Here is a 27,654-nt window from a genome sequence, read left to right as displayed (position 1 = left end):
TATAACACCGTTTGTTGTGTGGGTGGAGGGAAAACCTCCTTACTTCTGTTGTAGGTCATGCAGACTTTGTTCAGCTCTCTGCAGGCCCTCCAGGTCTTTCATCATCTTCTTCATGTGGTCCTTAGAGTAGCGATTCTGGATATAGGCAAACCAGCAGCCCCCCATGCCTATGACTATTGACACTACCAGCATGAAGTCCTTCAAGTGGTTATGTCTATTCACTGATAGAAAGAGAAACATAAAGAAGAAGTTTTTTAGTAAGGTAAACATCAAAATCATAAGATAAACACATAAAAGAGGATGTGTATTTCCCCCAGGAAATATCTATCAGGAGTAAAATGTATAGCTGCTAACAATGAGCAAGCTTCACAAGGATGTGGTGTGAAGCTTATGCTTGAACAAATAACATAGCCTAGTCATACTGACAGTGCTGTGGAGTGACGCAAATAGAAGCACAAGTCCAGGTTGTGGTGAGAGGGGCCTTGTGCAAAAGACCACGATAAAGTCAGCTAAACACTGCCTATTTCAGTCTGGTAACCAACGCTAATAAACATGCACAGAAAACCAAACGGCAACTATTAACATTTTGGTAAACATGAGGAGCTATGAAACCTAATATTAACTGTGTGAATATGCTGTCATGTTGTCATTACAAGGGATTAGTAGATTAAAAAAAAAATTCCAGCAGCTAGAAAGCAGCTGTTCCATTTGTAAGAAGCCTCAGATTAGATTCAGATGAAGTTTTAGGTGAGGAGAATTTTTACAATCTTAAAACCCAGAAAAACATTTGCATTTAATAAGTCCATTTGTCATTTGATGATGTAATGCAGCAATTGACTAACAGCCTGAATTTCAGCCTAACAAAGCAAACAATAAGGAAGGTTTTTCTTGCAAAACCTGCAAAGGGGTGTGACAAGTCAAAAGCATGACTTCTACTTCCTGGATTGAGACAGAAAGGAAGTAAAATTAAGGGAAACACCTAAAACATAATTCTTTCTTTGTATGGTAAAAGGCACATCACTAAGTCTCCAGCTTGTGCTAAATGATCTTTCAGGATTGCTGTGTATATTCCTGCAGACTTGCTTATAAAAGGCCAGAACAAACACAGGTTTAACAAAGTCAAGAAACTTGGACCAGCTGTGCCCGCTATCGTGTCAAAGTAACAAACCAGAAGTGAGAAACCGAAAAATCTACAGGACAGCTGTAAACCACTACTGCTCCCATCTCTTCTTAGGCCGGTATATTCAGATCATTACCTCTTAACCACCAAGAGGAAAACACCTTAAAATGAGGTCACGGTATTTAACTATAATGCATGCGTGCTAAAGTTTTCATGGGTCTGCATTGTGACTGAGCACAGATGCTTAGAAGGAAATACTGACATTATCTTTGAGATAATCTAAATTATAATTTCCTGATGCTAGACTGTTCTCTTGGTTCTATTTACTGCTCTTACAAAACTGTCGGTCCTAAACAGGAAACACAGTTTGCCTTCTGACATCATCACCCAAGTCACTGTACATACACTATATTCACTGCCTTTTCAGAAATACCACCATGAGAGCATTAAGTGACATTTAATTAACCACAAAAACCGAAAATGTGTTTGGGTTCATTATTAGTACACAACTGTCCATGAGATTAGGATCAAACCATTGTGATACGTGTCTTAAAAGGCTGCTACTATATACAGTGAGCCTGACTGACTATTAGCGGGACCCCCTGGCTTTGAGAGGCTGTCAAAGCCAGACAGCGTTGCTAATGTCTTCCTTCGGGTGTGACTGACAAAACACATCCACAATGACACATGCCATACACAGACGACGACACACTGAGCCCCTGTGCAATTTTTTTCTAATGCAAATTAGTTTTTCCTTTGAAGGTTCATTACATTATCTCTGATGATCGCATATATCTGCCCTCATCAGCACTTCTCTTCCAAATACGCACCCTTCCACTTCTTATTAAATCCATTTAACTATACAGCAAAAAAGGATCAAACCTCAAGGCTGGGGAGGTATCTGTGCACCATTATATTTTGTCTACAGATTAATATTTTAATTTTCACAACACCTAGTCCAGAATTTAATAGACTAACATATTTTTCATGTCATTCTGGGAAAATGGTATCCCAGTGTCAACAAAGATTGCGTAAAAAATATAAAGTACTGGCTAGAGGTATGACAGCTGAGACACACCCCATCCACTGAGATGTTACAAAATCTTAAAGAGAAAAAATGAAAAAAACAAAACAAAGAAAACCTGAAGGACTACAATCTGTAGTTACAGATGTGGTGCAGTGATGCTGGAGATGAGACCGAGAGAATGAGTGGTGTGTTTATTTGTCTCAGTACGCAGAGGGGAGTGTCTGGAATACAGAGCAGTGTGATCTAACCCTCAGCTCACTTCCACAGTTTCTGGAACCGATACAGGTGGTAAAAGGATTTCCCCTAGATATCAAATGTGGGCTTACTAAAGTGAGTAAAATGAGTAGATTGGTGAGTTGATGAGTAAGTGACTAAATAAATAAATGAAGCAAACAGGACCACAACATATCCCAGAGACAAGGTGCTGATGAAAAAAGACAGTAGCAGGTAACAGTGGTCAGGATGTGTGTAATGGTGGTAGGCAGTTAACACAAACTCAAAACGTCCTACAGATGTTTCAAAGGAACAGTCTTCCAATTCAAGATAATCAATTTGGGATTTTCTGTGAGGGAGTGAAGTGTTGACTTGGTCATTTGGAAGGTTTTGTATGGCTCTCTGATGACCAGTTGTATGCAAAAGAACCCGTTCCAGCATATTTACAGAGTGAGCAATGCCTTTGGAAAAACAACAAAGCATTGTGGGTGCACGTAACTCTGTCAACGATGCAAAATCCTCCAACCTTGTTTTGATTAACAGAGTTTTTTTTATAATCTAGATCTAGATCAGTATCTCAATGAAAAAAATAGCAATGAGAGAAAACTAGAGTATGTGACAGATTTTGTTTTTATATCCTGCCTATTAAACAGAAAATAAAATGGGACTGAAACCGAAACACCTTCTCATCTGTAGTCAAGTACCTGGAACAAATCTACTGATGTAGGAATAAGAATAAAAATCTGAGCTGCAACAGGAATTAAAAAAAAAAAAATAAAGTCACATACTTAGGGGCGCTCCAAACAGTACAGTGTCCAAAGATTTGAGCTGCAACTTTTGCACATGGCTGCGATCCAGAATCTTCAGAATAGAGAGTGTCAGAGTGGTGTTCTTCACAGCGAGCCTGAGAGAAAACAGACACACGGTCATTTTACAGGAACAAGGAAGGAAGAGCAACGGGTGTAATCCATTCTGAGCCATGTGTAATATGAGCCCTTAACATATCTTATGAGTCCAATAGAGATTTAAAACCTGAATGGTCATTAGATACACTAATTGTGGTGCATTAAAATAAATGTAGGAAAGCTGACACTGACTGATCAAAGTAAGGAATGTAATGACTTATAGAGTAATGTAAATGGGTTTGAATTGCTGGCACTGAAGAAGTTGCAAGTCAATTATATGTGTTGGCATCATTCCCAAATTGTGCATAATTGTTGTCACAAGTACACTTTGCAGCTTGAGTCTTATCACTTTCATTGAAGTATTCTATTTTCATTTCCGACCACAGAAAGGCTTGCCAGTCTTATATAAACCACAACTTATTTGTGACACATTCTTTATTTGGAGAAGTTAGAAAAGTCCTGATATCCCTTACCTTGGCATGACACTTCCATTAAAATTCTTCTTGCGAAAGGCCTCCACATATTGTGGCAGTTCCACATAGGTGATGAGCCATTCCACCACCTCATCCACAGTCCAATTATACACTGAGGGGAAAAAATAAAAACACATTTAAACATAGTTACAGTGCTCATCGATTCTCATTCATTGAATACCTGCAGAATTCAGTATTAAGAAGGCTACATGGCTACAATAGGTCTCCATCACTGATGGTGCAGTCAGAAAGTATTAGTAATACGTTTTTCATTATTGCTCTCTTCCAACAAATTCCTTTTGAAAGGGCTATGTGGTTAAACAGCTGACTTTTATGTTTAACAATGTTTGAGGGTGTTCACATCTATGTTGACTGAACAATGTGTGCTTTTTGGGGCTGCACAATTAACCGCAATTTTATCGAAATCGCAATATGGACTAGTGCAATATCCTAATGGCAGGGGGGGCAAAATATTTGTTAACGGCAAAATATGTGTCAAACCATTCTGAATTAAGTATTGTGGTGGTGCAGAGACGTCCCATCCTACATATCGTATCCTAAAGACTAAAGACAAAAATCTTGGACAACAGATCCTTGCATAAATCAAACTATAATCATTTTATTTTTTTTAATTTTTCCAATGAAAATGAGAATAATGATACAAAAATTATCATTCCCTCCAATATCGTGAATCATATCGCATTAGGAATATCAGTCAAAATAATCTCAATTAGATATTTTCCTCATATCGTGCAGCCCTAGTGGTTTTTACAGTGATCCTTAACAATCGGAAAAATCAGTTAAGACATTTTTTGGGGGCCAAGAGGTTAGTCAGCTGACCTCAGTCCAACTGATGATGTGTTTCACTTGTTTAAGAACAGACTGAAAGGCAAAAAAACAACAGGAATTCAATATGGCTGCAGTACAGGCCAAGCACTCCATCACCAGGGATAACGTGTAATAATGTGTCTGCTGAAGTTTATGGTTTGTAGACTTTAAGCAATCAGTGACGACAAAAAATCTTATCAAATCAAATATTAAATATAACTGTGGCAAAGGTTGTGTTAACTTGTTCAAATTCTGTCTGTCCCTTGATGTCACCTTTCTACCTACACTGTTCATCTGAAATGAATGTAAAGACCTTCAAATTAAAGTGGAAAGTCAGCATTAACCTAATCGATATCGTTTGATTTTTAACCCAACGTACAGAGCCAAAACAACACAATGTGTTACTATCCTTAACACTTTTAAATGCACTATACAGTTTGACACATGAGCTATTATATGTGCAGCCATATCCTGAATGATGTTTGAGGTATCCTATAGCAAAGCATACATTGGATTGCCCACACTAATAATTGGAAAATACAGTCCCCAGCTCCTGGCAGAGAGTCAGTGTGGGACAGCTGTGTTAATGTGTTGCTCTATTAAACAAAAACCCAGTTTCCTGGCTCTAAACCTCCAGACTCAAGAAACGGCAATGCAGGATAAGTCAGTAATGTGAACAAAAAAGGTTTTCTCCTCCTAGTGCTGACTCTCCGCTTTTCCCACAAAGGGTGTGAAAAGACATGGGTGCCAGATACAGCACATGAACGTGCTCCCAAAAAGTACACGATAGCCTAGCCAAACAGATAGGCAGAAGGAAGTGAGAGTGTGGATGTGAATTTTGTGCTGACAGAGTCAATGATGTCCACTCTGCCACTGGCTGGAGCTGATAAGTAGATTGCACTTTGCTTGACATGCTATCTGATCAACTGCCTTGCTCATTTGTTCGTCGAGTGAGAAGGTCAAGGAGGGGCAATGTGTAACCCACACTTTCATTCACAAGGAAATATATAATAACTGGCTATTTAAAATACTGCTGTGTCATAGTGTGCAAACAATGTTCATGGTCTACAACTCAAATGAACAAAAACAAAAAGATCTGAAAGAAAGGCCTGTTGGCCCTCAGGGGGAAAATGCTTTAAAGCAGAACCTTCAGAGCTCTTCCATGCTTTCCACAAGTCCTCCACACTGATGAACTGGTCATCACCGTGGAAAGTGTTATGCTTGGCCTTGGGGTCGTGGTAGTTTAGATCTTCTCTCAGGAACTGCAGGATGACAAGGAGGATTGTAGTGGTTACAAATAATCCAACGTACACAAGTTTTGAATGAAAAAGTAGGTATAACACTTAACAGGCCTCAAATCAAATTGCTGTACACATTGTTTTTTTGAATGTACCACTTAGTGACATGGTTTGGCTTTTCCTTTTGACTAATTCAGGAAATAATGGCCACAGACCATACTTCTGAGTGGGGGTTGGTTGAAAATGTTTTATGAATAGCTGGAGGACAAATGCTACATTTTCAAATAGTGTTGGAAATTTGTTGTTGAGGGGTTTGGATGGCACTGTGACCTGATTCACTACTGTGGTATTTATGAAAAGAAAAGAAAATGCAATTCTTGTGGCTTATGCATGTGTTTGATTTACTCACTGTGAATGGAAGATGAAACATTATAAATATCTCAACCATACATGACCTGAGAAAATTACTAAGATGTTCCACTGGAACAGCTCAGAACTTCCTCCCTCACTGGTGTTAAGGTTATTCTACAACACAAGAGTATTGATATATACCTAGAAACCAGACAGTAATTTTATTAAAAACCAACAGAGCTGAGAAAATCAAATGGGATAGGGTTTGTGACACAAAGTGTAACACTTTTTTTTCATAAGGGACCTTTTTACCACAGAAAAGTTCACTGCCTTTGTGATTCTCAGACCAACCACTTGTGGGTAACAATTTTCAACAGCTGAAATAACGGACGCTGATGATGGCAGATTTCAGGAGCTATAGACAATTAATTGGCTGTCATGAGAATATAACATTTGACCACCCAAAGATTTATTTCCTCAAATATAATAATATAACTTCCTTAAGTGTTGAGAGTAATAGAAACAATATAAACGTCTCTGGATTACTTTTTGGCATCTCTGGCTTGAAAATAAGAACCCTGCATGTTGTACAAATAACACCATTGCACATAGTAAATGGCACCCAAACCCAAATTTATGTCACTTGAGTTCCATTTTTGCCCCCCATTTGCGTTGTAGTGGTCACCTACTAGCCAATGGAACCACACTCCTCGTTGCCCACTTATTTTGTAGGCTAACTTAGTCACATACATAGCATCTTGCACTCCCACAAAAGCCAACTCATGCAACAATGGGTGGAAGACAGTCATGATGCATTTCTTTCTTGATAGATTTGTGTGGGAGGATTTTTACTACAGGGTAGAGAGATGGTCTGTAGTGCAGGTGAACCATCATACTCCTAAAAACATATTCCATTGGAAAATTAGCAGGACCTGTTATAATGTGGCCACAGCCCAAAGCTTATTCTTAAAAGCCAGGTGCAGACTGTGATCTTGGTCATAAAGAAATCAGCTATCCTCTTTATTTAATCACTGCATGGTAACAGGAAGTCAGGCTACTGTCTTGAAGTGCTCTTATTCATTTTGAGCTTTCCAATTCTCGGCTCAAAGCCACTACAGATGAGCATGCTCACTGTACTGAACTTTTTCTGATTCTTTGCCTTTGGGGTATTTGCATGCCAAGTGCCTCTTCTAAAAGCAAAGAAGGCTTATGTCTGGCCTTAACCAGATGCAACAGACTGAACCAAACCGAAATGAGGCTCCTCAAGAGCACAGGATGTAAGCTAAATGGACGACAGGCAGTCTCTTTAAGGCACCAGTGATGCCTGAAAAGCAACAGACTCGACTTCTGATGAGCATTATACAGCTGTGAATGGACATAAGCTGTAACTGTTTATTTTGTGCTTTCATTATGCTTGACTGTATTGAAAAGAAAAGCAGCTAACACTATTTTTTAATGGAATTAAAAATTACAAACATAGGCACAAACAAGGCTTAATGTAAAGGTATACTAATGTTCTGTGTTTGTACAAATATGGCAACATCAATGACTACAACATGCATACCACTTAATGTGAATTAGGTTAATTATTGACCAAAACTTCCGGAAAGGGGACACTGGAGCACTTACAGGACAAATCCTCCAGTTACTCAGAGTAAGTTAAGGACATTACAGGCTATGATTAACTGACTAATCTATTTTAGCAGCAAATCTTGTGACGATTCAGATGACAAAGGATTACAATGATACCTGTAAGCCTCTTCAGATTGAATGAAGACCACCTCTGTGACTGTACAAACCAGAACACCACCTACAACAGAGCATCAGCTCCTGTTGATGACTTTTTAGGCTGATACTTACGCCGTCTGTCTCTGCCACGTCTACATTGCCGTTTGCGTCATCGTCCATCTGCTTGTGGATACTCCGGATAGCCTCATAGCTGAGAATTCCATTCTCATCCTTGCATAGCGGCTCATCGATGCGACACAAATCTGGTGGAGAAACCGAGTGTTAACAGGCAACTTTGAACCTCATTGATCACCCACAGATTTGTCAAGTTATATTCACATTTCTACTACTACTAACAAAAACAACAAAGATGACTATCATATGCCAGGTTGAGAACGTTCTGAAACAAAACGCCGTTTCAGAACGATTTGGTTTAATTTTTGTTATCTTGAAACGCTTCAAGGACTTGAACACTTTGTGTTGTTTATTTCTGTATCATACTTGCCCTGTCATCTGGCGTCTCCAAACCACCAAAAGTTATCAAAATTGCATGTGTCTTAGAAGCATGCAGTAGCCTACTGTACCCACAGTTTAACTAAATACTATCCAATAGATGTTTAAAAGAAGTCCTAGTAATGGTCCTTCAATTCAATTTTATTTATTATATTTTCGATTTAAAAACGATTCTCGATTCAAAAAAACGATTCACAGTATGTAAATGTAGTTACTTATCCCATGTGATTAGAGTAGACATACAATTTTTTTATATATATATATATATATATATATATATATATATATATATATATATATATATATATATATATATATATATATATATATATAATTTTTTTTTTAGGGCTGTCAAACGATGAATTTTTTTTTTTAATCGCTGAAGTTCTATAGTTAATCGCGATTAATCAAATATTTTATCACATGATTAAAATTCTATTATTTTGCATTTCAGAACAGTTTTTAAGTACATATTAACAATGGAAAGCGTTTTTTACCAGTGTATCTTGATTGGGAATCAAATGAATGCAAAGAAAGTTACTTTATGAACTTGATTTTAAGATTTGTAATTATTTATTTACTGTAAACAAAAGAAAAATGTGTGAATCTGTCATTATTGCACAATTCCTCCAAGTACCTAACTAAAAAACTAAAAATCCCTATCCTTACCAGAGTCAATATAGTGTTTAGTAACTCCTAAATAGGGCTGTCAAACGATTAATTTCTTTTAATTTCTCAGAATTTCTGCGATTAATCCAATTAAAGAAAATGTATCGCATCGCGGCGGCCCTTAATCGCATCGCGATTAATGCGTTAATGCTAATAGCCCAAATAGATAGATAGATAGATAGATTTTTGGAATTCTATGAATCGATTTTGATTCGCGATATGAACGTGAAATCGATTTTTTTTGCATACCCCTAGAAGTTATCTCAGGACACTTTACAGATACAGTAGTTCTAGACCACACTCTTTAATTTACAGAGACGCAACAATTCCCTCCCAATTTCTTCCTGTTGCTTTGTGATATTACAGAAAACTATAGTCCACTGAAGTTCATATTTTAGATTTCAGCACCAAATGCGCAATTTTGGCGATGCCAGGAATATCTTATAAGTGTTCTTCATTTAAAACAGAAACAACCAGGTCTATAAAAGACAGATAATTACAATTTTTAATTTGAAGCATTGAAGTGATAATTTACTCAAATACTGATTTTTAGCTCAAAGCTACAATAGCTCTCTTGACTTCAACTAATCCTGTTATGGCCACATGACTTTTAACCTTTTGTGCTTTTTTCAGTCCCGGGTTGGATTTCCCTCACCCACCCTGTCCCTCTTGCTAATATAACTGAACTGCAAAATTCCTTAACTGAAGACAAAGCCTTGTTCATGTGAAGCCTTTCACTCAATGTGGGGATGTTACCAAGAAGCCATGAAAAACTGAATGCTTTTTTTAATCTTCAATTTCATAGTTTGGGTTATTGTCAGGAAAACTTGGGTTTGTTGGTTGCATTCAACTGTTTTTAACATTTTGACAGTCAGCCCTCTGCAACTTGTAAACATTTCAGTGTGTAGGGCAGGGCTCCACAATTAATTGTAGATAATTCAGAAATGTATGCTTCCATGATTATCATGTTATTTAGCTGCAAGTTATCTAGTGAAGCCTGTCGCCCTCCGTGTTCCCCCTCCTTCCTGAGGGATTAGAGATCCTCTGCTATAGATCAAAGATAATACCACCACTCCCACTGAAACCTTGTTTGGCTTGTACTGCAGACACTCGGGAGTTGTGTGAAAGAACATAGGCTACCTGCCATAACATTAAGTTTAAATGTGAATATCAATTTAAATCTGAGGACACTCACACACTGACTTTGTGATTTCCAATCTCAGAGGCCTTCTCCTTTTTTAATTAATTTACCGGTATTTAAGAAGCATATGAGCTGAGCCAGTGAGAGAGAGAGCGCTTCAGTAAAAGCTGGTGTGATCCTGTGAGGAGCCAGAATCGAGCCAGAGAACCAAACCAGTGTGTCCAGTGTGGAAGCTGAGTGTGTGTTGCTTCAGGCATGTGCTGAAGCTAGTGTTAATTGAGATTGTTTATTTAAAACTTCGCTCTTTAGTTTGTCTTTTGTGATTTATCTGTCTTCCTTTTGTGAAGACCATTTTCAGTTTGTTGGTTTACCAATAAATTACTTGATTCATCTTGGACTGTTTTCGCTTTTCCCACAGGTTTTCCCACAGGTTTAGTTCATTGTTAGGGTCCTCTGCCCCTAGACACGACAGGGACATAACAGTCATATAATAGTGTATAATCAACTGCATGCATTTGGTTTGCACTGAGCTGGCAGTTACAGCTTAATGCACCCTTCTATGGAACAATTTATCACACCAATCCAATCCGTGTTTTCTTTATTCCCAGAAATGTGTTATGACAGGTTGGCTCAGTGGTTAGAGAGACAAAACAGAAAGTAAACTTAGTCACAGATTAACCCCTGCAACGGTCACTGCATGTGTCTATGAACGGTTTGTAGTTGGCAAATTCTGCCTTATATTTCTCCACATGAACTAGGAAGGGCTAATGCACAACGTGAACTTCCGTGTAAAGAAGTTAATTTTTGAGCCCAAGTATGCAAGCATTCAGCTTCAGAGAACCTGCAGAGCTACATACCAAAAATGCAATTACTCTCACTCATTCACACTCACCATGTTAAACTAAGAGTGACAGTTACCTGAGTGAAAAACAACCACCTGCAACACTCTCATACACCCAACCTGGCCCTCTTTCTCATTTGGCTTGCAAACCTCCAGGGACACAAGATAAGAGATTTACATACAAGTCAGCCTGCCTTTTTTAAAAAGCTCAAGTTACATGAGTGATTCTGTGTGGGTGTGTGTAGGTGGAGAACACACCCCATAACTTTGCTACTTCATAACTGCAGCAGTTACAATGTCCTATCGCCATTCAGTATACCTCATCAAGCTTAGACAATCACTGTCAAGAATAAAGTCCTTCCCACACTGTGGCCTTCTGAGACACGTGACACACATTAGGAAAAATGTGGTGGTTAAAAGTTCCTGGTTAACCAGCACACTGTTCACAAGTACTAATAAAAGATCACAACATGCAAGTTTGTAGTGTTGGGTTTTTGCCGAAATTGTTGCTAAAAGAGTAAAGTCAAGATAAATATTTCAAAATATATATCTGAACAGTTGCACCTTTTGTAAACAGTTAGAATTCTTGCACTAGCACACTTTAAAAAACCCTGAGTCATAGTATGTCATCCTATTACATACTGGCTCATTTTATAGTCTCAAACTGCAGCTACTGTTATTCATGTGAATTCACTTTATGGATTGAGGCAAGAGATTATCACAGTGATAGACGATATCATCTAACAAGATGAGTATTTTTACAGAAGGAGTTTGTTAAATTCACTCAACATGTTTGAGCTTTAAATCAAATCGTCCATTAAAAAAGAGAAAAAATATGCAGTATAATGTAATGCAGTAAGTCACTGCAGGAGTACACTGTACTGAGAGGCCCACATCGCCTTTAACATGCATGCAAGTCTACACATTAGGTTTCGTAGTTGATAATTTAGGTGACATACATGATAAGAAGTGTGAATCCTAGATATGAGTGTCTACATAATGTCAATATGGAGTCCTTTGTAGTAGCCTATTGTGCAATCAATCACTTAATGATTGCATAGACTTGTGCTAGCTAGGCCAATCTCGATATACCAATTTAAACAATGAAAGTGTGACAAAGAAAAGCAATTTATGTTGCTGAATATGTTAAATATTCACAATGTATTGATTCTAATTTATTGGAAATAATTTAACATCTTGACTATTACTACCTGATTCAGAAGCGACTTAACCCCATACTCATGTGCTCAACTAACCATTAGATAAATTGCCTCCTGTTTGTCTAGGTGGCTTGATCTGAGTTGGAGGCAGTACTTAACAGAGAATGCCAGCTGGACTATTCTCAGCATGGCTACATTTAGTGCCTGCACAATCACAAAGATGTGGCACAAACAGTAATACTCCAACTGCCAATCTATAGTATTGTCATCTTGGCTTAAATAGACGGATAAAAAAAAAATACTTTTAAAATGCTACAGCACCATGATTGACTACTCACCTGACACCCCATTTTCAACAATCTGACTGTCTGGTGTAGGTGAACTTGGTTTTTCAGTCCAACTTTCTCCAACGAGACACAAGCAAAATATCCACAAGGTCACCAATTTGTTGAACTCCATGACTGGTGTGCGCTGGGGGGAAAAAAAGACAGTCCCTTTGACAATTCTGATAATTCTAGCAAAACGAATTTGCAGTGGTTCTGTCTAGCATGCTAAGTTAATCAATTATAATAATAGCTCCGGATTAAAAACAATGTAGCTACTTTGTCTCTTAGAACATATGGCCATACACCTTAGAAAGGAGAGGAAACTGCATCAATCAGCTTGGAGCACACCAAAAAAAAAATACGGTCAGTTACATAAAGATCCCCTGCAGCAACTGCAGACACATGCTATCACTTCTCAAGTATACCTCTTCTTCCTGAATGAATGAATGAATGTAACGTTACACAGTCGCTTGTTATATCTGGCTTTTGTTAGTCAGACATTAGCTAAGCTCTTATTTTGTCCGTTTAGCTGTGATTGACGGCATGTTTACAAGCACATGTCACTTCAGGGATAAAAATAATAAGACTAGGAAAAGTAACAACAGCCTGTTCCGTGTGCGTAGTGGGTATCGGACAAGCCCCGACTAGCTAGCTTCTCGGCTAACTAGGAAATAAAGTAAAATATCCAACAAATGGGGCGTAACGTTACTGAGGAGCCTTCACACTGCTAACGCTTCCGTGTTTTTTTCAGATTACGTCGGTGTCGACTTAACGTTACTGCATTCTCCACAGACAAACGTTAGCCACCGCTGACGTTTAGCTAACAACAAGACAACGCAAGACAAGGGACCTGTAGTTTTAGCTAGGCTAGATGACACTCTTACTATTGGAACACCGTAATGATGAATAACAAAATAACAAAGTTACCTGTCATGTATCAGAGCCAGCAGATTTGTAGTTTCACATCAGTGTTAACATTGCAGCAAAGTTGAAGCACAGCGAACTCCACCTCCTGTTAAGAAAGGTCTCGGTCTTTCCCCCGACCGAGACTGGACCGAAAAAGCCGCAGAATGTTGAAAGAGCAGTGGTCTTGTCTTCCTCTACGCCACAGAGTACCTGGTTATTATCGGCAAGTGTCGCCCCCTAACGTCCGGAGTTTGCCCAGGATATCGTGTCGAATTAATTCAAACAAATTGCTAAAGTCTGCCATCTAGCGGACTGTTTAAGCCACCACACTGAGACACAATGTTCTCTAGTATGTTAAAGGACAATTACACCAATTTTCAACATTTTTTTCAACAGTAAGCTATGTACCGGTCAATATGACTGGGCAATACAAAGCCTTTTTTCACGAAATACTTTTTACCTTGTCAAAAGTAGGAAAAGCACAGGTGTGGGCTCACTGTCACACTTTACCACCCTATCTCATGTCTGCCTTTACATTATTCTCTACTGTATGTTGGAGGACATTTCCAATAATTAGCCTAATTGACCTAAACAAATTACAAATGTAATGTACAAGTGGGACAATAGTAAGTAACAATAGGCGACTGTTTTCTGGGTTCTGTTGTTGTAAATTAATATGATTTATGGTCTTGCAGGCCAAATGAAACGTCTTGCTCATACTTGGCCAGTACTTGCATCATCATGGTCAGATTTAACAGGAAGCTTCAGAGCTTTGAAAATGTGTTATGGTGTATAGCATCTAAACATTATATTTAAAGTACACGTACCTTACTATTCTATAAAGATGGAGATATTGCATAGTGGTGCATAAAATAACATAAGATGCTTAAGTGCTGTTAGAACTACTAAAAAAAACATGAAAGCGATATGCCTTTGTACATGGCCACTAGGTTTTTATCCAGCAGCATTAACTTTTGGGTCACAGTTAGGTAAGCAATGTGTGATCCTGCAGCAGATTAACAATGAGCATTGAGGTCACATGTAGTACAGAGTATTCACATTTAATAACCAGTGCATACATTTCAACAGCTAACAATCAAACAATTATTAAAAGCGCAGATATTGTTGAAATATAAATGAAAATGAAAATTGAAATATAAGTATGGCTAATATTAAAGTCTTTTAGCAACAGATGTCTTAACACTGCATTTGAAGAATGATGGTAGAGTGGCCCTGGGTGGCAAATGTTTTTGGGAATGGTGTGAAATAGCTTCACTGTGTCACAAGCTATTGTTTCTGTGTTGACAGTATCAAAGTTGTGAATGCTGTGAAGGAAAGGCCACATGAACACCCTGCTTTCCACTATTTCATTCCCTAAATTTATAACCATATACCCCTTTTGCATTTTTTAAATAAAGTCTAAACATATTTGAAGGACTGTCACTTTACTTTTGCAAATACAGTACGACCACACATTATTTTGTGCATTGTACAAAAGTTGAAATTTCACATTACATAAAATAGTGTACTGTATGTAGTTGAAGCCATCGATGAATGAGACAATGAGGCACAAAAATCCACTTATAGCTCACTGAATTGACCATACAGTAGCACATGTGCATATCTTTTCTTCAAACTTGTCTGACATCTACACCCTCTAAGGACTTCAGAGTCGTCATCATGGAAATATGGAAAAGGCCTCCACCCGACTCTTCCCCTTGTGCAGGATCAAGGCTGTTAACATCAGGGGTTTGAGTGGTTGTACATTTAGCACTTAGTCCTTGAGTTTCTAGTCAGAAGTCTTTATCTTCGGAGGATGAGATGACCATGACCTCCCGGCTCTTAAAGTCCCACACTGCTGTGAGATGGAAGGCCATATTGGAGAAGACCACTAGATACTCAAACAGGGCAAATAATGTGTAACCTGTGATAAGAAGAAACAGGGATATATAATAGACGTATGTTTTGGTCACCATTTTGTAGCTACAGTTTGACATTACTGTCCACATGACTGACATGTTTTTGAATGTAGTATCATTCTCCATGAAGCACTGTTATTGGCCCTCACAGATTGGATCGTAATGATCAAACTCATTGAATACTTACTCCCTGATTCACAGTACATGTTGTGTTTCCAATAAAAGAATACGGCGAAAGCACAGAAGGATACGTTGAGAAGTAAGAAGCGTACTTTCCAATAGTGAGACTTGGCATCCTTTAAGGGAGAAAAAAGAATACTGAATATAAATGAAATGCTGCAATTGACATTATGGATTTCAGTCTGTAGTGTTTGATTTGGCATTCCTTACCTCAGGACTTAATGAATACTTCTTAATAGTCTTCCATAAACGGCAGGTTATCAGCATGTGGATAAGGGAACTGACTATGAAGAGCACAAAACCTTCCTTATGTACAACTAAGGAGCAAAAATATACAAAGAGAGGGATACATTTGGTATAAAGTAAAGCACAGCAATTGTAATAATGAATTTCCAAATAAAAGTTCAACTTTGATTCAATGCATTAACTGGCCTTTCACAGTGGCCTAACTCTGTATCATACTTCAAAAATTGAAAATACAATTCATTGATTTCCCATTTTAATACAAATTTAAATGCACCAACATTTCACAAAAAAATCAATCATGATCTCTGTTAATTTAGGAGGTAAAACAAAGCTTGACAGTGTGTCATTTTTCAAAGGGAAAACAGAGGTTTGAATAAAACCTCTCCAATAAAAACTATGGGTTACTCACAGTATGTTTCACTGGATGATACATATGTGAGGAGCAAAAGGCCGAGGTTTTCACAAATAGAAAAGGCCAGGTTGAAGCAACAGAGTGAACTCTCAGGGCACCTCGAGGAAAAACGTGTTTTGTAAAATTTGAAGTAGGTAAATGCCACCAGGATCCTTGGTGCCGAGTGCAGTCCGATACAGAACCGCCATATGTAGCACTCAGGACTTAGGCTTATTGAGGCACTGATAGATGGCAGGTAGTTAGGAACCTGGAAACACACAGTAATGATTTAGTATATCTTAAAAAGAATCAAAAGAAAAACATGGTTGGTTCAGTTTGCAAAAAAAGGAAATTACCTGGCAATGTGTACTAGTAGAGTCCTCATAATGAAAAATGGAGGATATGAAGACACAAGTTATTAGGCCAAGCAGTGGTAGGCACACAGTGGCCACAACACAGGCGGGGAATGACACTCTGATGACCAGGGGCCTCTCATGCCCCAAGATACTTGAGCCTTGTAGCATCTTGGTCTGAACAGTGAAAACATATGATTTAAAAACATCTTGCAAAGGTAAATGCATGTGGCATTAATAACTTTCTCCAATTCGAAATACAATAGGCTACATATAAGGGTATTTATGGAGATTAGTACAAATGTATGTAGTTACATGCTGTCAATATTCACTCAATTATTAGGCTCTAGGACATTTTGATACCATAGTTTGTTACATATACATGCATTTACTGAACATCTAAAGTCTGAAAAGCCAACATACCTCCACTTGGTTTACTGTTTCCTAATAATTTCCACCAAAAAAATTAAAGCACTTGGCCTGTCAATAACGACGCTATAACAATGACATTCATGATATCAGGCAGCAGGGTGGAGCAGAATGTTCCCGATAGGATGCAATGCCTTTAGAAACGGGCTGGGGATCATCCAGCCATCTTACATTCCTGTGACAATTTTGCATCCACTAAATTCCATTTGAATGTGTGCAGCATCCTTCTTCTTGGGCGACAGAAAGCAGGAGGAAAATACAGTGCGTGAAAAACATCAGCACCCGGAAGAGAAAGTGAGCGGAGGAGAGGGCTGAGGCTGCTACGTTTGCGCGGCGCAGCCTATCAAAAAAATATACACAGATCACATACATGTTAAATAATGTAGGGTATACAATCTGTCTCTTAACAATGTTAAAACAGGCTGTTTAAAACAAAAAAACAAATATCTTAATTGTTAGTGGGGGGCGATGATGGGAGCTCTGCGTGCTGCAACAGAACACAGGACCGATTGTTTTTACACTGTAAAACTATATATCCTAGAGACATATCAGAGACATGTTGTGCTGTACGTGTGTGCATCCGTCTGTGAGTCCGATGGGCTGTGTGTGGGCCTACTGTATGTGGTTAACATGTGCTGCTGCCCCGCCTCTCTTCTCTTCTCTTCTCCAGTAAAGTCCGTGGCATTTGGTGGTCTGTCAGTTCACCAACAGCTGCATTCGCTCTCAGTCTGATTTCTTTTTTAGTGAATGAAACGTGTTAGGCACACAGCAGCTCAAATGGTCTTTGGGTCGAGATAATTTGTTTCAGCAAGATGAAGCGATGGAGAATGCAAACTTTATTTCGCTTCGTTCTGTGTGTCAGTATTTTGCAAAGTAAGTTTCCATTCCTTTTATTTTTAGTTTACCTCATGTGATCTAAATCGCAGTTGTTTTTTTTTTAAATTGTCTGCAGTTTACTGCAGTTAATTCCAATGAGAACACGCTGTGCCAGCAAAGATGAAAACGAGCTGTTAAAAATATTTGCATCAAATATTATATTATTTATTTTAATTGTCAGTGTCATTTTAATATTTTGTGGATCATCCATTTCCTCTCAGATTTCCACCCCTTTTCTACGCAAGCTGTTACCCAGAATCCACAAAGTTGGAGCCATTTGTTCAGGGATTTGCTATCATCATAATCCCGTAGACCTTCTTTGTATTTAGCTCAGGGGCTTTATTAAAACAGCGTTTCGGAGTTAACATCTGGCCAGCAAAAATCCATTGTTGACACTGGAAAAAAAGCTCCGGTTAAAATATGAACTAATCTAACATCTCAGAGTTCTTGGTAACTTGGAATTATCAATGTAGAAGTGGCATGAAAAATACCCATGAACAAGTATATCTAAAGATGGCGTTTACTGCTCATGTTGAATAATTTTTCGTATTACTGTTTTGCTTTAATCTCCCTTTTAGGCTCATCTTGATACTCATATGTTGTTTGTCATATCAGTGTGTTGATATTCAACACATGCTAAACTCCACATTACCAGTCTGAACACAGAAACACTGCTGGTACTTAATGGCAGATTTGCCTGATCCCTATCTAGAGCTTTATAGTAGGGCAAACTATCTTGACATCCCTCGTTGTCCCATATCACCATCTGTCATGAATTCACATTTTCTATTCACATCTGACCACCTCAGCATCCACTGCATGCATTTGTTTTGAATGTCACCGTCCGGATAATTGATTGATTAACCATGATCACATCAGAATGTCCTTTAGAGAAAATACTTAAAGGTACACTGTGTAGTGTTTTAAGTATTTTATTAGCTAAAATCAGTGTCTTCATTCATAAATATGTCCTCATTGGTGTAAAATGACCTCTGCCAATGATCTGACTTAACCTCGTAAGCGAAGAATTTCATATCTTTATTTACATTGGATGCACAAATCCAAGGAGGCTTCCATGTCGCATGCCGCCATTTTCTAATCGCTGAGAGGGACATAGAGCACTAGCCTACCTGTCTAGCTAATCCGCAACGCGTTTTCGTTCAGAGCCAGTGTCACGTGACTGAAACCAGCTGAAACGGAGAAGGAGATCAGTGAGAGGCGCTTGTCGCTGCCCCGGCAAATTTGAAAGCCTGCACTGCACTTTAGTTCATAATGGAGGATTATACTTATGTCGAGCCACAGGAGAAGAAATCCTCATCGCCAAAAAAGCGAAAAAGGGAATTAAAAAGGCAACGTGACACATAACGGTTACCGTAGTTGCAACACACATTTGAAAAAGCAAGGCGCTAGAGAGCACTATTCGTTTGAATGCAAAATACAATTTCCCCACTAGATGGGAGAAATTCCTACCTAGTGTACCTTTAATTTTGCCTGAGTAATAAAATATAAAGAAAACTTAATGTGGCATGATTAACTGAAATAAAACAGGTGCCTTGGGGTGATATGGGTGTAAATTGTTTCTCTCCCTGTCTTAGCCTGTTGGTGTGCTCAGGGGAAATACGCTCAGAAGCTCCTGCATGACTTATTCACTGACTACACTAGTGCCCTGAGGCCTGTGGAGGACACAAACACCATACTGAATGTGACCCTGCAGGTTACACTGTCACAAATTATCGACATGGTAAAACACCACAGTGCACACAAGTCACCACCACATTGTATCTGTGAATCTGTGCAGATACCCACACAATAATGCCATTTTTATATTTAAGCATATTTCTTTTTACCTGCAAAATGTCTCCTGTTGTTGTCAATAATTTTCTATAATTTTGAATGTTTTACAGGATGAGCGAAACCAAATTTTGACTGCTTATTTATGGATACGACAAGTGTGGGTTGATGCACACCTCAAATGGAATAAAGATGATTACGATGGACTCGATACCATTCGAATACCTAGTAGTTATGTATGGAGACCTGATATAGTCCTATATAACAAGTAGGTCCCGACTGGTATTGGGTTAATCAGTGTGGCTCCTGTTGGTCAGTATAAAAGACACAAGCTGAACATTCCTTGAAGCCATTATTTATAGGAGTGTCCAGACCCTTTGTCTGTTTTTTATACTAAAGTAATGACAAGAAAAACAGTATTATATATATTGAAACTTTACAATTACAATCGGAGGCACCACATTTATGACAAAGAGCAAAGAGGAAGGAACACTAACCACATGCTGATAAATTGTAACTTACTGAAAAAGATATAAAATGCAGACAACACTGAGGGATGAGTACAACTCTCTTAAATGTGTTGACTCTTCCCTCAGTTGGTGTACTTGTGCCTTTACATCCTGATCAAGTTGCTTTCTAAAGTTTTCTCTATCTACTCCAGGACATTACAGCTACTCTTCAATTCTTTTTTAAAGGTATCCAGCATTTCTATTTGCTCCTGTTATTAAACTCAGTTTCTAAGTTGCATTTGTTTTTCAGTGCTGATGACCATTTCACTGGCTCCATGGACACCAATGTGGTGATCCGGCATGATGGCCAGATAATGTGGGATTCCCCTGCTATCACCAAGAGCTCCTGCAAAGTGGATGTGTCCTTTTTCCCCTTTGATTCTCAGCAGTGCAGGTTTACATACGGCTCCTGGACCTACAACGGTAACCAGCTGGACATCCTGAACGCCATGGAAAGCGCTGACCTGGCTGATCTGGTGGAAAATGTGGAGTGGGAGGTGATGGGAATGCCGGCTAAGAAGAACATTATTCAGTATGGTTGCTGTGCTGACCCTTACCCTGACGTGACCTACACACTGAAACTGAAGAGAAAAGCTTCCTTTTACGTCTTCAACTTGCTCATACCATGTGTGATGATCTCTTTCCTGGCACCACTGGGCTTCTACCTGCCTGCTGACTCTGGAGAGAAGGTGTCTTTGGGTGTCACCGTGATGCTGGCACTCACTGTCTTTCAGCTGTTGGTTGCAGAGATCATGCCACCCTCTGAGAATGTGCCACTTATTGGTAAGGGCAATAAATTAGGGGGTCAAATCCAAACATATGTGATGATTAAGGGCCCTTTCACACCTGAAAGTCCGCACCGAGGTCCGAACCAAAGTTCATGTTTCAGTTAGTTTTGGTTTGGTTTTACATTGCAATTATGCGAGTGAACGGAAGCACTTTACATAACATACTTGCATCCTGTCGTCATCATCTATGTGGGCTACGTCTTCCTATACTTGACATTGATTGGTTTGTAAACAGATGTGCATCTGACGTCAGCGTGTTGTCAATTTGGCGGGTAGACAATACTCTTTGGCCTTGACAAGAATGAATGAAAAGATGCATATATAGTTGCCACTATATTGTTATTATTATGGCATTACTACCTGCAGCACCAACTATACTCGAGGCTAGTTCAAGTTTGCCAAAATGAATGTTTCTATTTATCATCTTCTCTCGTTGTTTATGCTGGAAAACCGGAACTTCCTGTAAATGGTCTGAGAGTCCAAACCATCCAAAACATGGTTTCGATATAGAAACGAACCAAACCATGGTTCAGTTTGATCTAGACTGAGACTGCCTTTTTTTGTCCAACCAAATTTTATCTCTTTGGTCCGGACCGTGGTCTTGGTGAGGTTTCACACCTGTAATTTTGGTTCAGGTCAAACAGAAAAGTCTGAAAATCCAGACCAAACTAAGTAGGTGTGAAAGGGCTCTAAAATGTTATGTTGATTTCCTTATTTTCTTCCACAGGAAAGTATTACATTGCAACGATGACCATGATCACTGCCTCCACCGCCCTGACCATCTTCATCATGAACATACACCACTGTGGCCCGGATGCCAAACCTGTTCCCAAATGGGCCAAGAAAGTCATTCTGCAGCACCTGGCCAGAATGTGCTTTGTTTATGAAGTCGGGGAGAACTGCTTGTCACCACAGCTGGAGAAACAGGAGCCTCCTCTTGTAAAGAACATCAACTGCACCATGAATGGTCAGACAGGACAAAGCAGAGAGGACTGTGTCTTCAAAATGGAGAGAGGACAAGAGACAATGGGCTCCATGACTGCAGAGGAGAGGGAAGACGTGGATCAGATGATGAGCCCGATAGGCTCAATTGGGAAGAACCCCACCGACAACTACAGCACTTGGAAGAATGGCATTTTTATGAGCATGGACTGTGGAGATTTGGGGGGTCAGGGGAGATGCAGGAAGGGAGGTGTGAGTGATGGAGAGAGAAAAGACAGAGATGTTTCCTGCAACAGCCAAAGCAACGAGAAGCAGCTGCTGCGTAACATTGAGTACATAGCCAACTGTTACAGAGATCAGAGGGCAACGCAGAAAAGGACTGGGGAATGGAAGAAAGTAGCCAAAGTTTTAGACCGCTTCTTCATGTGGATATTTTTCATAATGGTGTTTTTAATGAGCCTTCTCATCATGGGAAAAGCCATTTAACTGCAGATCTGAGAAGTTGTTCTTAAAGGACAATTCCGGCGCAAAATTAACCTGGGGTTAATAACATGTGTACCGAGTCGAACGTTCTCTGGGATATGTTTTCATGCTGATCAAATGCGTCTCTAGCTTTAAACAAGCTACCGCAAACCAGTGGTTAGCTGCTAACGCTAGCTACGACGAAAGCCGTGCAACCAGTAACCAGTAACATAGCTCAAACACAGCGTTTGTGATTCGACTGCTCATGACTGGTTTCCAAGATGGCGCCTGCATGTAAACATGAACGCTACTGTCTTTATAATCTATCTTTTTAATAAACTGTCTGTACACTTACAAAGTTTTCAATGCTTCGGTTTGCATGGAGGGACCCTCATCATACTACCGTTGAAGTGTGGTGCTATTATGAGCCTTGTTAGTGGTATAGAAATAATGATTTACCATGTGCCCCGAAAGCTAGCGTTAGCAGCTAACCAACGGTTTGCGGTAATTTGTTTCAACGCAGACAACGCATTTGATTAGCATGAAAACATATCCCAGAGAATGTTAGACTTGGTACACATATGTTATTAACCTCTAGGTTCATTTTGCGGAATTGTCTTTTCAGGACAGTGTTAATTGGTGTACATAACACAGAGATTATTACAGGTTAGTACAGGATTCATTAAGTACTACACTTTATCCAATAATTTGAATAACATTCAGATTGCAATTTTTCTTAAAGTCTCAGAAATAGTCTATTCTGGAGGCCATGTCATCACCCACCCTACTGCAGTCCTAATTATAAGTAGAATTAGATATTTGATAAACGTCTTGTTAATGGGTTTTGTTGTTGACAACTTGCGTCCCCCAACTTTTGTCCCAATCCTGTGTGAAAGTTACTAAGCTCAGCCAAGAAATATAAGTCTGTTAGCAAATCAATACAAATTTCTACTGATGGTATTTCCACAATGTTGTGCTTTTATTTTAAATAAATTAAATGGTTTAGTTAATTAGTTTCTATACACTTATTTCTTTGTGTGTGAAACAATAAGTCATCAGATAACAAAAAACTTTACTGATACAGTACAAAAGTGAAATGATAGAACAAACAACACACCAGACAGTTGTTGCTCTGATGATGTCGGGGGCATCAGCATGTGGCTTTATTTTAGTAATGAAAATAAATACATTAATAAACACATTAGCATAATCATGATGTATTAATATTTGCAATATGTATCTGTATTAGACTGTAATAGACTTTAGGAGGAGGAAAAAGAACTACTTCATCCCTTAAATACAATCCCTCATTGGGGAAAATGTACTAAATTTACTTTCATGACATGAATAGATAGATAGATAGATTTTTTATTGATCCCAAAAAAATAGGAAATAACATTGTTGCAGCAGCAAAATTTCAGACACACAGCACACATACAGAGTAAACATTAAATAATAGGAAAAAAATATACATGAAATAATAATAGAATAATACACTAGCAATATTTAAAAATATATACAATTTGGAAATAAAATGTACAACTGTTTTGACTGTTTTGATATATAGATAATATCAGTGAAAGAGAGAGAATCACCCAACTTTACAGAAGAGTCATTAAGAGATACAAGCAGACAAGCTTTTGTACATGAAATCAGAGCAGGAGAAAACCAGGTCTCAGTGTAGCTCACATGGATTATCTGTTAAATCCCCCGGATCACCACCATTTGCTTGGCTCTTGATGCGTATTATCCCTGGTCTTCATTGCAAAACTGGATATGACTCTTTAATCTGAACCCAAAGAAAAATAGAATGCTTAATCAGCAGAACTGTGTTTTGAATCAGTTTTGATTTGGAAAAAATGAATTGAGAAATGTGTATTGTCAAGTAGAGAATTGCTTTTCAGTCAGAATTAAACTGAGATGCAAGGGATACCTTAATCAGAGAGTTCCTGAGACCTACAAGACCAAAATACTTCGTCATTACAGCAAACGGACATTAGTTCTGGGAATATTCAGAACATTTCTACTTATGTCACTTTAGGATTTTGTCATATGAAAAAGTCAGATTTAGTTCAGAATGTTAATATATATCACATATTTAGCCATATAAACAGGTCAATAACCAAACAGCTTTCAATTTAGGATATTTAAGAGGATGTTAAATACATCCTTTGGAGTTTTAGGACCAAAGAGTATATGTGTTGGGTATACAATATTGTATAACAAGTAGTTTTTTATATTGTACGGTTGTACTGTAGTGACACACAGTATTGACATCTAATTCTGAGTTCAAGTCTGTTAATGAATATGCTACACGAAGCATACTCCCTGCAACTCAGTGGAAACAAATACATAAAAATATACTAATCTTATGCTCATCGAAACTCATTATAAAAATAGTTTAGGCAAGGTCAACAGAAATTATGATTTTAGTGATTTTCATGCTAATCTAGCATTAATACACAAGAGGTTGGTAAAGAACTTGTCTGTGGGCTCTAGCACACAGGGGGGCAGGGAAATTAGTGTAGACACTTATTCTAGTCTTCATACATAATTATGATAGTTTGCTGTGTTCATCTTACAAATTTATCAATAAACCACATGTAATGTGGTACCAGAAGACAAAGATGGTGTGTTTCCTTGCCTTTTTATGATAGTTTTTAAGACACTGAACCTAATCAGAATTTCACATACTTACATAGCTATGCAGAAAGAAATGCAACTTCATTAAAAAAAGTAACTATTGTTTTAATTGAAGCAGGCATCTGCATATAAAACATCTTTGTGTTCAGACCAAGTGGAACAGGTGAAAACAATGAAGTGCATCTTTATATCCAAAGTGACAAAGTATGAACAGAAAAGAGAAGGTTTTAGGTTGGAGCCACTTTTCTTTGCACTATTTGGATAATTTTATCACGTAATGATCTTGTTTGCCATCCATAAATGATTGGATTTAAATTAGCAGGGACCACATGAAATAAAATGTATGCAATTTTCCTTAAATCTGTGTAATTTGGGAAACGATGCAATATGATAGTTAAAAACCCCGACCAGAGCATAATAAGATAAAGAACAAGGTGGCTGGCACATGTTTGAATTGCTTTGTGTTTCAACTCTTTGTTTTTCTTGACCCAGCAGATGAGAGCTATTCTGAAATAGGTGACAGCTATGCCACCCATTGAGCAACTAAACAGCAACACCGTGAAAAAGAGTCCATAGATATTGTTGATGGACACATCCCCGCAAGAAAGCTTGAACAGTGATGCGTTGTCACAGTAAGCATTTTGGATAACCGATCTACAACGGGTCAGCCTCACTGACAGACCTATCAAAACAGACACCAACACTAATGACACCCCCCATGCAGATGCTGACAGCCCAATCACAGTTTTGGTAGTCATAATTGACTTGTACCTTAAGGGGTGACATATCGCCACATATCTGTCAACTGCCATAATGATGAGAATCATATGTGAGGCTGATCCGAACATGTGGCTGTGAAAGGCTTGAACCACACACTGGTTGTAGGTGATTAACCGTTCCGTTGATATGATGTGAGCCATCAGCTGTGGCAGTAGGACTGTGTTACCTATTAGATCATTGACAGACAGGTTACAAAAAAGAATGTACATGGGCTGGTGCAAACTCTTTTCAGTGACAATAAGCACAATGACTCCAATGTTAGAAAAAAGCAGGGTAAAGTAAACAAACAGCAGTAGGAAAAATAAAGGGTATGTGAATTGTGGGGATATGTCAAAACCTTGGATCGTTAGGATATCACTTGTCATGTTGCTTTCCATTCTGTTGCAATTGATGAAAGACCTAAAAGAGAAACAATTGTTAGAAGCTTTAGTAGTGATGGGTGAAATAAAATCTATATTGAAACATATCAAATTAAAAATTTGGGGCATTGTTCTATTATTTAAAATATGAATAATGAATGAAATACTTACAATAACAAATCAGAATATAAGAAAAGCATCAATTACATTGTGATAGCAGGGACAATTACATTATGAACATAAAATTAAGCATAGAGATGTAACATTAAATTGACATGAAATGATTTGATAATAGTACCTTGCGTGTGGAGGTGGGAATCTCGACTCAGCAGCTAGCTCTTCCTTGCTTTTATGTTCAACATGAGTAATGTGTGACGTGAATTTCCTTTAGGAAGATGGGTTAGGCTCCTTGTACAGATAGAAATCTTTGGTTTGATATTTCATTTCATTTAGCTTGTTTAGCACGTGATGGTCAAGAAGCCCCTGAGATCAGAGGTTATCACAGGGACATCACAGCCATTTTTGTGACTAAATTCAACCTATATTCTGTATTTTTTTTCAATAACCACACCAGTCAAATCCAACAAGTACTTAATACATTAATAGACGACTCAAATTCAATTAAAATGCTATGCAATTACATGTCAGCAAAACAGTCAGGGTTTAAAATGAAATGAAGTTAAGTTTGTCAGTATTTCTCAGTACTTGTACTTCAATCTAATCTAATCTAATCTTAATACAAATCAGTGTTCGTCACAGTTGTTATATCACGTGAGCAATTGAGCAAAGCGCTTTAATTTGATTTATCATAGTTACATTAAGTATGAAAAAAACCTAAAATTGAAATTTGAACACCAGAATTCTGAGGCATCTCACAGTCATGATAGATATTACAGGTTACAATATAGTCTTTAGGGGACTTCTGGTCTGAGCGGTGCCATGTGAGCACGCATTCTTACTGAGCTCCTCGCCAACACTATTAATAAATATAGAAGCAGCTATTTAATGTAAAGACCTTCAGTCACGCTCATGATCGAAGCCAAGACGTCGCACCAGACTTGAAATTTTGACCTAATGCTCGCTGAAAATGTCTAAAAAACCCCGAAAAGCGCCTGATACAAGGGTTAGCTCCAAGGCTAGCCCAGAGGCTAACGCTGCACCGGAGGCTGTACCTAACGCCGCACTTGAACGCGGACCTGGACATGAGGCCATCCTCCTAGCAATCGCAGAGTTGAGGACTGAATTGCTCACCAAAGCAGAGGCACAATCCGCTGAAATTTGGAACCAGGTTGACCAGCTAAGAGCAGAAATTAAACTAGACAACGATAATGCTAACGTCAAGAGTGAAGCCCTAGATAAACGGGTGGTCGCCCTCGAGTCTGCAGCCGACAGCCACTCCGACTTAATTGCTGCTCTGGAGCGGGACATGGCTAATGTGCGGAGGGAGCTCGCTACCCAGAAAGCACGAAATGAGGATTTGGAGGCACGGTCGTGCCGTAATAACCTGCGAATTACCGGGATAAAGGAAAGACGGGAGGACGGGAAGC

General features: G+C 38.6%; 4 protein-coding genes across 11 annotated transcripts in view; 1 reads left to right on the top strand and 3 right to left on the bottom strand.

Moving 5' to 3' along the window:
* The window catches only part of stim1a (stromal interaction molecule 1a), a 29,324-nt gene extending 15,623 nt beyond the window's left edge, over positions 1 to 13,701 (bottom strand). For 3 of the 6 annotated variants that reach the window (XM_036001205.1, XM_036001206.1, XM_036001207.1), the window contains exons 1-6: positions 12,546 to 12,678; positions 8,016 to 8,146; positions 5,714 to 5,828; positions 3,739 to 3,850; positions 3,149 to 3,264; positions 44 to 221 (exon numbers count right to left, since the gene is read on the bottom strand). In XM_036001205.1, the coding sequence (XP_035857098.1) occupies positions 44 to 221; positions 3,149 to 3,264; positions 3,739 to 3,850; positions 5,714 to 5,828; positions 8,016 to 8,146; positions 12,546 to 12,666 (773 nt within the window). In that variant the 5' untranslated portion in view covers positions 12,667 to 12,678. Of the gene's footprint in view, positions 1 to 43; positions 222 to 3,148; positions 3,265 to 3,738; positions 3,851 to 5,713; positions 5,829 to 8,015; positions 8,147 to 12,545; positions 12,679 to 12,838; positions 13,182 to 13,460 lie in introns of those variants that run through there. The other 3 variants (XM_031297373.2, XM_031297372.2, XM_031297374.2) reach the window with 3 other exon arrangements.
* Positions 13,702 to 14,369: 668 nt separating this feature from the next.
* LOC116048332 (post-GPI attachment to proteins factor 2-like) lies at positions 14,370 to 17,471 on the bottom strand. 3 transcript variants are annotated; one of them, XM_031297377.2, is made up of 6 exons: positions 16,952 to 17,471; positions 16,532 to 16,705; positions 16,194 to 16,443; positions 15,749 to 15,855; positions 15,546 to 15,654; positions 14,370 to 15,363 (listed from the first exon to the last, which is right to left on the bottom strand). In XM_031297377.2, exons 2-6 carry the CDS (start codon positions 16,697 to 16,699, stop codon positions 15,233 to 15,235), a joined length of 765 nt encoding a protein of 254 aa, XP_031153237.1. In that variant the 5' UTR covers positions 16,700 to 16,705; positions 16,952 to 17,471; the 3' UTR covers positions 14,370 to 15,232. The 3 variants fall into 3 exon arrangements, with proteins under 3 accessions (XP_031153237.1, XP_035857466.1, XP_035857467.1); XM_036001573.1 differs by lacking the exon at positions 16,952 to 17,471 and having other exon boundaries at positions 16,532 to 16,940; XM_036001574.1 differs by lacking the exons at positions 14,370 to 15,363; positions 16,952 to 17,471 and having other exon boundaries at positions 15,372 to 15,654; positions 16,532 to 16,940.
* Positions 17,472 to 17,613: 142 nt separating this feature from the next.
* On the top strand, positions 17,614 to 23,335 carry chrna10a (cholinergic receptor, nicotinic, alpha 10a). The gene is made up of 6 exons (XM_031297378.2): positions 17,614 to 17,830; positions 19,429 to 19,574; positions 19,738 to 19,892; positions 20,384 to 20,916; positions 21,649 to 22,374; positions 22,949 to 23,335. Exons 1-5 carry the CDS (start codon positions 17,770 to 17,772, stop codon positions 22,347 to 22,349), a joined length of 1,596 nt encoding a protein of 531 aa, XP_031153238.1. The 5' UTR covers positions 17,614 to 17,769; the 3' UTR covers positions 22,350 to 22,374; positions 22,949 to 23,335.
* Positions 23,336 to 25,195: 1,860 nt separating this feature from the next.
* LOC116048519 (olfactory receptor 52E4-like) lies at positions 25,196 to 26,141 on the bottom strand. The gene has a single exon (XM_031297658.1). The coding sequence runs from the start codon at positions 26,123 to 26,125 to the stop codon at positions 25,196 to 25,198; it is 930 nt and encodes a 309-aa protein (XP_031153518.1). The 5' UTR covers positions 26,126 to 26,141.
* Positions 26,142 to 27,654: the final 1,513 nt, after the last annotated feature.

This window comes from Sander lucioperca, chromosome 5 (genome assembly GCF_008315115.2).
Source record: "Sander lucioperca isolate FBNREF2018 chromosome 5, SLUC_FBN_1.2, whole genome shotgun sequence".
NCBI lineage: Eukaryota > Metazoa > Chordata > Actinopteri > Perciformes > Percidae > Sander > Sander lucioperca.
Note: the sequence above shows the minus strand (reverse complement) of the source record. Positions and strands in the feature narration are given on the sequence as shown.

Bases quoted from the DNA above. Each gene is read 5' to 3' on its own strand.
- chrna10a (XM_031297378.2), top strand. From the start codon at position 17,770: ATGAAGCGATGGAGAATGCAAACTTTATTTCGCTTCGTTCTGTGTGTC. The intron at 19,575-19,737 runs GTAAAACACCAC...AATGTTTTACAG, and splicing joins TGTCACAAATTATCGACATG to GATGAGCGAAACCAAATTTT. The intron at 19,893-20,383 runs GTAGGTCCCGAC...TTTGTTTTTCAG, and splicing joins GATATAGTCCTATATAACAA to TGCTGATGACCATTTCACTG.
- LOC116048332 (XM_036001573.1), bottom strand. From the start codon at position 16,756: ATGCATTTACCTTTGCAAGATGTTTTTAAATCATATGTTTTCACTGTT. The intron at 15,856-16,193 runs GTGAGTAACCCA...TTTGCTCCTTAG, and splicing joins ATCATCCAGTGAAACATACT to TTGTACATAAGGAAGGTTTT. The intron at 15,655-15,748 runs GTAAGGAATGCC...TCTCCCTTAAAG, and splicing joins AGTATTCATTAAGTCCTGAG to GATGCCAAGTCTCACTATTG.
- LOC116048519 (XM_031297658.1), bottom strand. From the start codon at position 26,125: ATGGAAAGCAACATGACAAGTGATATCCTAACGATCCAAGGTTTTGAC.